This window comes from Schistocerca serialis, chromosome 11, assembly GCF_023864345.2.
Source record: "Schistocerca serialis cubense isolate TAMUIC-IGC-003099 chromosome 11, iqSchSeri2.2, whole genome shotgun sequence".
In the NCBI taxonomy this organism is placed as follows: domain Eukaryota; kingdom Metazoa; phylum Arthropoda; class Insecta; order Orthoptera; family Acrididae; genus Schistocerca; species Schistocerca serialis.
The window spans coordinates 135052429-135065037 of record NC_064648.1 but is presented as its reverse complement, the minus strand read 5'-3'; the positions used below and the strand labels follow the sequence as shown (position 1 = coordinate 135065037).

Below are 12609 nucleotides of genomic sequence, written 5' to 3'. Positions count from 1 at the left end.
TTACGACCGCTCCACAACTGCGCCGAGAATATCAGAAATCTGACAAAATACCAACTCTCTGACATAGCTGCGGCTGGAAAAGATCCTGCAAGAATGGGACCAACGACAACTGAAGAGGATCGTTCAAAATGACAGGAGTGCAACCCTTCCGCAAATTGCTCAGATTCTAACGCTGGGCCATCAACAAGTGTCAGTGTGCGAACCATACAACGAGACATCATCCGTATGGGCTTTCAGACCCGAAGGCCCACTAATGCACTCTTGATGACTGCACGACACAAGGCTTTACGCCTCGCCTGGGTCCGTCAATGCTGACATTGGACTGTTCACTACTGGAAATATGTTGTCTGGTCGGACGAAAGTCGTTTCAAATTGTATCAAGCGGTTGGACGTGAAGGGTATGGAGAGAACCTCATGAATCCATGGACCCTGAATATCAGCAGGTGACTGTTCAAGCTGTTGGAGGCTCTGTTATGGTGTGTGGAGTGAGCAGTTTGAGTGATATGGGACCTCTGATACGTCTAGGTAAGACTCTAACAGGTGACACGTATGTAAACATCCTGTCAGATCACCTGCATCCATTCATATCCATTGTTCATTCCAACGGACTTGGGCAAATCCAGGAGGACAGTGCGACACCTTGCACGTCTAGAATTGCTACAGAGTGTCTCCAGAAACACTCTTCTCAGTTTAAACAGTTCCACTGTCCACCAAACTCGCTAGACGCGAACATTATTGAGCATATATGAGATCCCTTGCAATGTGCGGTTCAGAAGAGACCACCCCTCGTACTCTTACGGATTTATGTACAGACCTGCAGGATTCATGTTGTCAATTCCCCGCAGCACAACGTCAGACATTAGTCGAGTCCATGCAACGTCATGTTTGTGCGATATTTCTGCATGCTCGCTGGGGCCCTAGACGAACTTAGGCAGAATTATCAGTTTCTTTGCCTCTTCAGTGTATAAATGAATAGATAACCCTCTGAACAACGATATGGATAAGAGAGACATTTGATTTTAGTCCATCACTTGGTCTTGGCTGGCAGGCATAGATATGAATGGGTTACGACGAGGTCGATGGTGATCTTCCATTCGGTTGTTCAGATGTGGTCTACAGGATTGTCGATAATCAGTATGTTCCCATGCAACTAAACATTGGGCCACTGTAATATATGAATGCAGCAAAATGTGATTATTGCACAGTTCAACCAACCAGCGAAATGGAGACCCAGAATGAGGTCACTTAGAAATCGATAGCTGCTTATAATGCTTCAGCATGCGTACAAAGCATCTCTGCAGCCTTAAAACTGATCACTGAACATCTGAGTCTGCTCACGGCCCTTATACAGTCTACGAGGCCTGGTAACAATACTCAACACGATCAACACTAATGGGCTTTTGTATCCGCTCTCCCAGTCACAGAGCAACAGTTGTGCTCGAATGAGGTGTACCTTAACAGAGCTACAACGAAATCTGGCGGTGTCATCTGCGTGTTCGAAATTCTGACTTGTAAGAACAAACTGGCTGTTGCAGTCGATTTCTACATCTTTCTTTGGCTCCATAGGAAATTTAATAGCACATCTTTCATTCCCCATTTATTTCTCTCCATTCACGATGCATATGCAAACTGTGCTTATCTATTTGAAAAATCAGTAATTGTCTTCTATTATTACCACATTTGCTTTATATTATAGAACAATTAAAACCATGTTGCAATTTGAAGAGATCATATGTATTCGCTGTCTGCCCACTTCATCGTGTAATGGAAAACTTCTTACTGCAGACAGTTGTTACTGGACAGTGCCCGAAAGGCACTTGGTGGAAAACTCATGGAATTGTAACGCTTAGATACAGCTGTAAGCTCATATAATTTAATTGCTAGGTTTTGTACATCTATTTGTAGTATGCAATGATCAATTTTTGCACTGTATCATATGTAAATTACGACTTTGACAAGTAGCAGCGATTGGTATAACGGAAACGTTGTCTTGGCTAGCTCTAGTCTGACTCTGTGCTGGAGTGATGTGTAGCCTTCAGGTGGCCCCCACTGTGGACGGACACAGAGGTCGCTTCCTTTTGTGGTGCGGCATCCGCATGGCCCAGTGGTGACTCCCACACAGCTACTGTGCTGTTTGTCGTGTATCCACTGGCCGACGTGACACACAGGAGTGTGGAAACTGACGCTGTCGCCATTATGGTCCCAGGGCAGAACCAGTTCCAGCCCCTGTGTGCTCTCATGGCACGGGAGCGTTGCTGGCATTGGGCAAGCAAAAGTTTCAGGAAGAGACATTGCAAATGCTAACAGCTTCGCACAACTTAGTATCACTGGTGTAATGCAACCTTTCCTATATTTATTTCCAGTTTTTCGTATTTTGAGTTGATTTAGATGTTATTATTCGAGACAAAAGGCACGAAATAACACAAAGAAATTTTTTTAGCACTGATGTTTACCATCTGTGCTTCCTAAAGTCTGGTTCCTGATCCCTAACATACACGCTACAAAATCTGATGATCACTGAACCACGTTAAGTCCACTAAATGGTTTTTCCATTCCAACTTCTGTGTGATTTACCTTCTTATATATTGAAAACATATGGTCCAATAGTTTTGGTATCACTCCAGCCCCTTGCATGCACCTTTCACATGTGATTTATTTGGTACAGACTATTGTTTCCTGTGCTGAGCTGCTGGTAAGATGAAGCCATGAAATTGTGTAAACTGATTAGCTCAGTTGTAAGTCATCCATCTTACTGAACCCCCTACTATCGTTGTCAGTGTGTGTTCTACTATTCATGTGTAGGATCCATCTCCAGTAAGCTGCCCTCTATTCTCCATGTGATACACACTCCCAGGCAGGGACTCTCTGCAACTCCCAGTCACTGGAGACGGCAGCACTACCCCCACCTCTCAGCCCCACAGAGACCATGGCGGCTTCCTGTCACAGGTGGCACAGGTGGTCTCCCCACGACCCCCCAGACCAGTCCCCAATCTGAGTGCGCCGCTGTCTCTCCACTACCATCACATCACGTGCGCATTGTCAGCCTTCACAGTGCAACCTGTGCGGCATTAACCAAGTGTTTTTCTCACAAAGTCTAATGCCACTTTGTCGCGTTTTTGATAAAGCTGGAGTTATGATTCTCATCGTTAGAGTAGGCAAGGAGAAAAGTGATTACGCACATTCTTCAATGCTTTCGGTGTGTCTTACATTCACTTCAGAACACAAGTGAGTCAATCAGTGCAGTTACACAGGAAAGCTGCTATGAAACTAAATTTCCTCTCCAATGATAGTGAAAGTACTTGTGTGTTGGAGGGCATTTTTGTTTTCAATTATAGTTTTCTATCTTCCAAATTAATCTACAGGGAATAGAGTTGGAACACGGTTTTTACGCATTGCATCCCCACGAAACTTTGACATTATGGGAACAAATGTATGTTAAAATAAGTCCATGGCTATTCACGAAAGGAAATGTTGAAGGAATAATGAGAGTGTAAATACAAAGAAAGCAACATACCACAGTGTAATTAAGATATGCCATATTGTGCTGCATGTGTCTTTAACTGCGTGTATTTTGCATACTTTCCTTTAAATCATGCTTTCAGACACTTCCATGTTGTACCGTACATGTATGTATATCTCCTGCTTATCACAAGCAGTTGCCCCACAGGGAGTGAGATAATGGCACTAATGGGAGGGCAGAGTCAGTGGAAAGCGCTGGCCTACCATACTATAGGAGATGTATGTGAGGTCCTCTGTTGGTAGTGTTCAGAAATCTTTCATTGAAAGATCAGACTCAATGGATATTGGAGTCTGGCCAGTCACGCTCAGAATGCCTGACAGTTAAGGCAGCTGCTCGTCATAATGGGGAAGTCCAGGCAGTCCTATTGTGGTTGTCGGTCAATGGAGACGTTTGCGTCAATATGCATCTGACCAGTTGTAAACACCCCCTACAGCTGAGGGGCTTTCACAGATGTCCTGACTACAGTTCCTTTATTCATTGCACAGCAGTTTCTACGTAAATACATCCTAATGATGACTTACCTTTTTTTTTTTTAAATCAATGTGGTGGACACCAATATTTGCCTTATGAATAATACATCAATCTTACAGTGAATATCGGATCCCAACATCACGTCATCGCCAATGCTGTTCATCTTAATATTACAGAAAATGCATTGGGTACCAGGCCCAGAACTGACAACACTGATGGTAATCAACATGCCTGGTGAATTGAACAATTAAGTACCGCATAATACTGTAGTCTCTGATACTACTTTGGTCAGGGGGTAATATGGGATCTAAATAAATGTTTTTACTTTAATAAGTGCATAGTAAGATATGTTTGACTGGATTTAAAAAAAAAAACAAAAAAAAACGTAGTCTCTCCTATGCAGTGATTCAAGGAATTCTAGTCTTGGTTACATAATTCCATCAACCATGTGTGGCTAGCCGATCTCATGTACTTGTACATTTAAAAGCCTCATGAGGATAGATAGGCACATATCACACCAGATAGATATGGAAGAGACAGAACGGAACAGGACGCTGCCAGGTATTCGTTAAAGTGGGCACATGGAGACAGTGTGAACTATTTGCCACAAGAGAAGTTGCATGATACAACAAACAAGAAGGAAATATAATGGAAGAGATTAAAGAGATGCAACATCGCGAGGAATACTTCACAAAAAGTCATGAAAGCGGTCAACGAAAGAAAACAAAGAGTTATATTTACCTGAAACACAATAATCAATGTTAAACTCGACTTCAGTCAGAAATTAGACATGACAACGGAAGCACTTTACACCACAAGAACACCATACAAAAAATAAAGAAAACTTCCAGGAAGCAACCACAACAGGTCACCAAAAAGCGAAAAAACCATGAGCAGATTACCCCGAGGAGAAAATATGAGTTACAACAGAAAATAAAACTAACTGGCACAGCAGTTTACAAAAGGAGCGATAAATTCGTTGGCAATAAGGCTAAGAAAATCATTTTGGAAAACATAGCTCAGTAGTTTGAAAATGGAATGAAAAATTGGTTGGCAATGAGTCATGGAATATCAGTTTGGATAGTAGGAGATATGTTGAGGAAGAGTATGTAGGAATGATGCCTTGAAGAATAATTCTGTACAGCAAAAATAATGTCAAGATCTTCGTCCCTGGTGGGCGGTAGAGTGTCGTGTGGACCATTAGAACATCTTACAGGCGTTGGAAGACTAAAACAAAGTGTTTTAAAAATAAAACCTATCCAATCGTAAGTAAAAATACAAACACTGAAAAAGAATGTTTGCACAAGAAAGCGAAGCTCCGTGTTCTGACCTTGATGGACAAATCGGAGGAGTGTGGTGTCAGCGCAACGGTCTACAGCTGTTGCCGGCTCCCTAGACGTCAGAGCCTGTATGTCTCAGTCAGTTGCCTCATGGCATGGCCGCGCTGTTTGAGGCGCCACGAACAGATAATGCGGCCCCTCACTCCAGAGGTTCGAGTCCACTCTAGGGCATGGGTGTGTGTTGCTCTTAGCATAAGTTTAAGGAGAGTGTACGTCTAGGGACCGATGACCTCCACAGTTTGATCCCTTAGGGATTCACACACACACACACACACACACACACACACACACACACACACACACACACACATAGTTAGTTGGCATCATGAGGCTGACTGCATTTCATCCCAGGGCTCTCAGCAAGGGAATATCCTGGGCAGTACCAGAAATCAACCCCATGTCTTCTACGTACCTCCAGATATGGTGACCACTCAGCTATGTTGGCAGACATGTTTACACATAAACATTATATACAATTTCCTTACAAGAAGAAGCCAATAAGAACCAAATACTTGGTCATTGCACGGCAAGTAACCTAGCTGACGTGGGTGAGAAGGAAATTTCGTTATAGATGGAATAAACTGTAATACATCAACAGTTTTGAAAGATGGAACAGGCTTAGTGGCATGGCTGCAGAATCTGTTATTAGTTAAAAAAATTTCACACTCGTCTATAGAAAATAGAATAAGTGGAAATACACAGCTAATATCTTTGACCCAGCTCTGTCATTAGGGCAACATTTAAACGGCGTGATACTCAAAGAGATACAGATGCCAAACCTTAATGTTAATGAGATAAAATCTTCGGATATACACAATGTTTGAATTTCATTGTACTTGTACAACAGCCCACAGCAGGATTATACGGAAAAAAATGGAAATGAGCGTCTAGCATTGTTGGCTGGGAGGCCTCATCCAGGGAAGACCAGTCTTCAATGCAAGTCTTAATTCAGTCGACGCCATATTGGGCGACATGTGCACCGGTGATGAGGATGAAATGATGATGAGGACAACACAACACCTAGTCCATGAGCGAAGAAAATCTCCAACCCAGCCGGGAATCGAACGCCAGCCTGCTGCATCGGAGGGAAGCATGTTACCATCCAGCTAAGCAGGCGGACTTATAGAGAATATAGACACTTACTGATGAGACCGCGATGTTGAATGTTTCCTGTTCGCGTTGCAGGAAGTCACGTGGCAAAGAAAGTAAATTATTGGAGGAGAGACGAATAGGGAAGAATTTAGTGACATTGCAGGCGCAAGTTGGTAATGTGATCTATATAGGTGATTTTAACAAAGGGCAGTTTGTGATGGCCCTGCGTCTGGTAACGAGTGTCTCAGAAATGGCGAAGCTTGTTACTCACTACTATCGATAGTACTTATAGAGATTGGTTGAAGTACTGTAGAGTAAACGACAAGGTGTTGGGCATCGATGACCCATCTTAGAAAGTGGAGGTACCTGGCTTGCCCGCTCCGTAAAGTTGGATAGGTATCGACCTGTGGCAGATCTGTCAAAATAGATCAATTCTGTTGTGGGGACAAGTGGTTTCGAGCTCACCTTTCTGCATACACTGTTGAACTTGCGGCTCCATAGCAGACGAATCCTGGATATTCCCACGCTCACACAGTGGCGTCGTCAGTTGCGGTTGCAATGCACACAGGGTCACTAAGATGGGACCACAGATCAATGGACACGTGCCGTCTGCCGTCTGGTCGGTGAATCACGTTTCATGTTACACTAGGTCGATAGTCGTGCCCATATGCACTGTCATACAGGTGAACAGTTACATGAGACAACACCGCACCATGAATTCGAGATGGTGGGGGCAATATTAAGCTCTGGTGGACATTCACTTAGGCTTTTGTGGCACCAGAGGTAGTAATCAAAGGATGCGTAGCAGCTGCAGACTGCATGAACATTGTGACACCTTAACTTTTCACGGCGAATTGAATGTTCAAGTAACTTACGGGTTTGCTTCCAGGTGACATCGTCGAACACCGCCGATATTTCGACAGGAGCACACCCTACCATTCTCAAGGCTGGGCAGGATATGCATTCTATGATGCTTCGTGTTTTTCGCAAAGGCGATTGAATCTCGCAGTAGAGCAACAGCCCATATCATAACTGTGGTGCAGTAATTTGAGGAGCATGATAGTGGACTGACACATATATACTGACCGCGAAATTAATCAATCTGAACCTTGTGGAACACATGTGGGATATTACTGGACGCCAGCTCCACATTCACAAACTGCTGGCCCACAGATGAAGCGAATTCTTTAATCTGCACATAGACATGGCTGCTCTCATCACGTATTGATCGACCTCCAACGACGAAAAAGATACCATGGCACAAGGATGTACTGAATGAAAACATCTCTGTTTCACGAGATCGTTTTAACGTAGCATTGTGGAAATGATGACAAACTGTTAACACAGGAACCGCATTGTCATGAAAGATGACAGAAAAACACGAATGAATGTTATTCTATGTGCCTCCATGACATGTACAAACAATGAAATAACAAACTAATTATTTTTGAAGACTAAGTGGACAATTTCTATTACCAATATATCACCATTAATATTAGAAACGAGGCAAGCAGCTGTGAGAAAGAATGACAGTGAAGACCAAACATCAGCATTACAGATTAGATTGGAGACTAAAATGGCAGTGCAGGCACCAACAGAACTGTTAACGCGTGAGGACGGAATGAAACTCAGATCTTGGGAGAAATTATGTACAAGATTCTTTAGGCATCACACCACCCCAGATGTGAATCCAGAGACAACTAGTGTGCTGGCGTAAGCTGGCGCCAGCGCTCCACGTGGCACAGAGGTTGCAAGAAGATCTATAATAGATACTGGAGAAAGTGTGCCTATCAGGAGAGAGGCCAAAGACAAACGCGCTAGAAACGCGCCGCCAACGCCGTGTAGACCATCAGTATTTAGATCGCCGCCAGGGACCGAAGGGCCAGTCAGTCAGTTGTCCAATGAGTCAACGAATCGACCCTTCAGTCACAGCGAAGTACCACAGTATTGTACGTAATGGACTGGTACTTCAACATGAGTGTGGCCAATGTGAACTGTTACAGAAGAGCTTATACCACAACACCTGGACTATCTGAAGTTAAGTAACTTCTTGTTCCTGTGAATATAGAACCCCGTTAATACATGTATGCAGTTTGTGAGGATACCGACCAGCAAACAAGGTCCTCTGCTTGCTTCCCATGGTACGAGCCTACACAGAAAACGAGGCGACACAAAAAGTAGAGCATCTGGAGGATATCGTTGCAGATGAAATTACTGTGGCGGATAACGAGAGTGGACTACTCGATTTTGCCAAATATCATCAACGATAAACAAGAGAACATTCATAGAATACTTTTGGACTTTTTTGAGCAGTTGTCCGCGAAAATTGGCACATAGTTTTTTCACATGCACGAGCTTTTAATCAAACCAGTAATTCTTACGATTTTATTGACAGGCTGATGGTGCTCTCCCAAAAGAAGTAAAATGGATCATCACCTCAATATTCTATATTGATACTATTACTCAATTCTGACTACAAAATCGACATTCTTACAAAACAGTGCACTAAAATTGCTTCTGAAAGGGAATCTAACCCCATAGAAACACTGTGCTACAGCAGTTAAAAGCAGGTCATATCCATTGCGGAATGTACAAATACATTCTGAATCTCACCTCAATCTACAAATCACAAGTAGCATATTTTGCTTGGATTTTGACAACTTGAATGATTTATTTAATGTTTTAGTTACTATGGCTATGAGAAAAATGAGATTTAGTGAACAGGTGACAAATATGATGTAGGTTGCTATAATACTGTAAATTAAAAGCCTGATTCGTCAAATACGGCTGCTGTCAGCAACATCACACGCAAATGATGTGGAAACACTTCTCTAAACACTTAAAACACTTGAGATTTCCAGCATGAGGACGATATCTCAGGAATGAAATCAGTTTGCGGACCTACAAGTAGGAAGATCTGCGTGAAATGAAATAAGTTTTAAGTAGATACGTCTAAGTGACAAGGGAGGGGGGGGGGGCGGGAGTAATTGTAAAAACAATGTCAGGTCATCATCTCATGAAACTAACATAAACATGAAGTTGAATAAATTGGGGAGAACATCCTATTGGGATGTCCATAAGTTGCCAAGCTGAGAAACATGGTCTCAGTTAATTGGGAGCAAAAATATAAGGTATTGCTATTGCTTGGCACGATGAAGGACTACGACACGATAATTTCGGACAATGCAAATCAGTAACCTTTATAAATCCACACATCATGCATAAAATAAATTATTTAGCAGCAGTCCCTCCACTGTCCACAGCATGTGCTAACAGAAGAAAGGCTGTGGTGTTTCAGTTCCCGAAGGCTGCATTTAGTACCACATTGATACTGAGCACACAAATGCTGGTGGCAGTCACAAACGCTGGAACTCTATCAGTGGCGCTGAATATCACTGAGGTGAAGAAATCACAGCAAAACAACCACAGTGCTATACAGAAATATCTTTCATTTTAACTGTAACTCCCCAATAAAGATAATACAGTTTTTCAGAAACTCGTCCACCCAGAACATCTGTTGAATTGGAGTATGGGGATCTCGTGATTGTGAGGCAGCCAACTCATCAGGTTCCAGTAACTGCAGAGTAATAATGGGAGCACATTGTAGACTAAATCTGATCATAGTCAGTTTGCATCTGGTTACCATCCCAACAGCAGGAGTCATAGATAAAACGGCTGCACGTGAACCATACTAACTGCTCCTTATTACAATGCCCGATTGGACAGCTTGGGGTCTGCATCATATTTGTAGGGTATTTTTGAATTTGTGGATATGACTTTTACCTTTATCAGTGGTATTTCAAAAAAAAAAAGGAGTACCGTTTGCTGGTATTCCATCATATACCGTTAGTCCCTGTGAACCGCTGCACACACCATAGGCAGGCAAAAGCACACAGCCTCCACTGGGGGCACACCTAGTAAAGGACTGTGGAGATCAAAACCACTTCCAGGCTGTTGGCCACTGTAGTCGTTCACAAATAACTTACCCTGTATCGTAATTCGACAGGAAAGAGTCAAGAAGCGTTACACAGATTCGTCACAATATTAACAGCCATTCCAAGTATAAGAACTGTATGATTTTCTGTCGAAACAACTACATCAGGAACATCACATAAATGTAGTATTCATAGAACAGGAAAGCGGGGGGGGGGGGGACTGATTGATGGATACTGGATTTCTCAGCTGTAACAGCTGTAATATGTCATGTGGTAGGATAATAACATGAATTTGTTCCTTATCACCTTTAGATTAAAAACAAATTGCTACGTCTTATTCAGAAGGAGATGCAAGACAAAGTTTGTAGTATCAGATTGTGGTTATTATCTGTGAGGCTCATTATGGTAAATCCGATACGCGCAAATGACATGGTGCTTTTCTGAGGACTTAGATCAATGGTAAGAAGTCTACAGCGTGTTCAGGAGGCCAAGATTTCCTTGGAGCAGAGCTTCGAATCGTGATCTGGCAAGTGCTACAAACATAAATATGCTATTATAACCTGCAGATTTTGTTGTTGCCTACAGACAGATAGCACTGCAAGAATTTATATTCAAATTGTGTGTTTGTGTGTGTGTGTGTGTGTGTGTGTGTGTGTGTGTGTGTGTGTGTGTGTGTGCGTGTGTGTGTGTAATAGATAGTATCTGTGAGTGCTCTTATTTTGCAAGCACTTTGTTTGTTAAGTGACCACTTGTGCATACCTATGTGCCAACAAAGTCTTTCTTTATAGGGGCAGAGCAGAAAAGTTACTTTCACTGCTGTATCTGAAATATTTCGACCAAACAGTTTTCTCATAAAAAGTAGCTTTCTCTGTTTGATTAAGCTGTTTCAGGATATTTGGGAATAACTCTGCTGATTTTTTCTCTATAACAGGAAATATTCCTTAAATATCAAGGGATGTGATTAGCTTTTTGTGCTGCGTTTCCTTATGGCAGAAGGCATTAGTGCACACAGAACACTACTAGTGGCAGCATGACGTAGCTCTTTCAGTCAAGGGCCGTGACTGCTTAACACTAGCATCTGGTTTTGAAGTAAGTTAGTGTAGGGAATGAATGTGAGAAAATGTAGCGACTGAACTTCTTGAGAGATGCGGTGTGGGAAATATAATTAGGAGCGAATGAAGGATTTGAGAAGACGATACTGCTGTGGTTATGTATCTTAAACTACCAAGACTTTAGGCTACTCTGGGCTGTAGAAGGGAGAGAATTGTAGATTCATTGGTTTTCACTGCATGGATGTGTTTTCAGAGGTCACAGTCCTGCTCCTGCGATTGTTTTCTTCATGATGTCTTCGTGTTTCTAGTAATGTATGAGAATATCTCTGTGTTTTGCAGGAGCCTTCGTGGAGAGGAGAAGGACCAGAGACTGATTCAGGCAGCTAAGGAGGGGGCAGTGGAGGAGCTACTGATGCTGCTCAGGGCTAAAGCAGATCTGGGGGCGACGGACGAGAACAACAAGACAGCGCTCCACTGGGCGGCCGCAGGGGGCCACACAGTGGCAGTGAGGTGTCTGCTAATGGCAGGTGCTGACGTGGGTGCGAGGGACAACTCGCTGCAGACTCCCCTGCATGGGGCTGCACTGAACGGCCACGCGGCTCTTGTGCAGCTGCTGGTGGCGTCCTCTGCCGATCCCAACGCCAGGGATGAGGATGGGTGGACGCCGCTGCACTCTGCGGCATTCACAGGACAGGCAGAGGCGGTGACAGAACTGCTTGAGGCAGGGGCCAACAAGAGGGTCGTGGATAACATCGGCAAAACCCCGCAGGACATTGCCAGACAGTACAACCACCAGCAGCTGATAGACGTGCTATCATAAAGCTAGCAGCCTCACAAATGTCTGTGAAATAAAATAAATGAAGATTTTTGACAATACCCTTCATTTGTCTTAGAATAATGCAAACAAAGAAACTGCAGTCGTCCTCTGTATCCATATTTATGCAACATTCGTAACTACTGTAGGGACATCAAAAGAATAATGATAGAGGGAGACATACACTGGTCAACCAGAACACTCTAACCACCAACCTACAACCAATATAAACACAACAAAGCGGCAGCAGCGCCACATGGCGACGAATGGCTGCCAGTCATGCACTTGCACAGTGCTCCTAGTATCAGTGTGCACGCTGTCTGCGTGTTGAATCTGTCTGAGTTTGATCGAGGGTAGTTTGTGATTGCCCAGAGGTTCAGCTCGA

General features: G+C 43.3%; 1 protein-coding gene across 1 annotated transcript in view; it reads left to right on the top strand.

The window, feature by feature from the left end:
* Window positions 1-12284, top strand: part of LOC126426874 (serine/threonine-protein phosphatase 6 regulatory ankyrin repeat subunit C-like) — a 60720-nt gene extending 48436 nt beyond the window's left edge. The window contains exon 6 of the mRNA XM_050088917.1: window positions 11750-12284. Within this exon, the coding sequence (XP_049944874.1) occupies window positions 11750-12230 (481 nt within the window). The 3' untranslated portion in view covers window positions 12231-12284. The remainder of the gene's footprint in view (window positions 1-11749) is intronic.
* The last annotated feature ends 325 nt before the right edge of the window (window positions 12285-12609 follow it).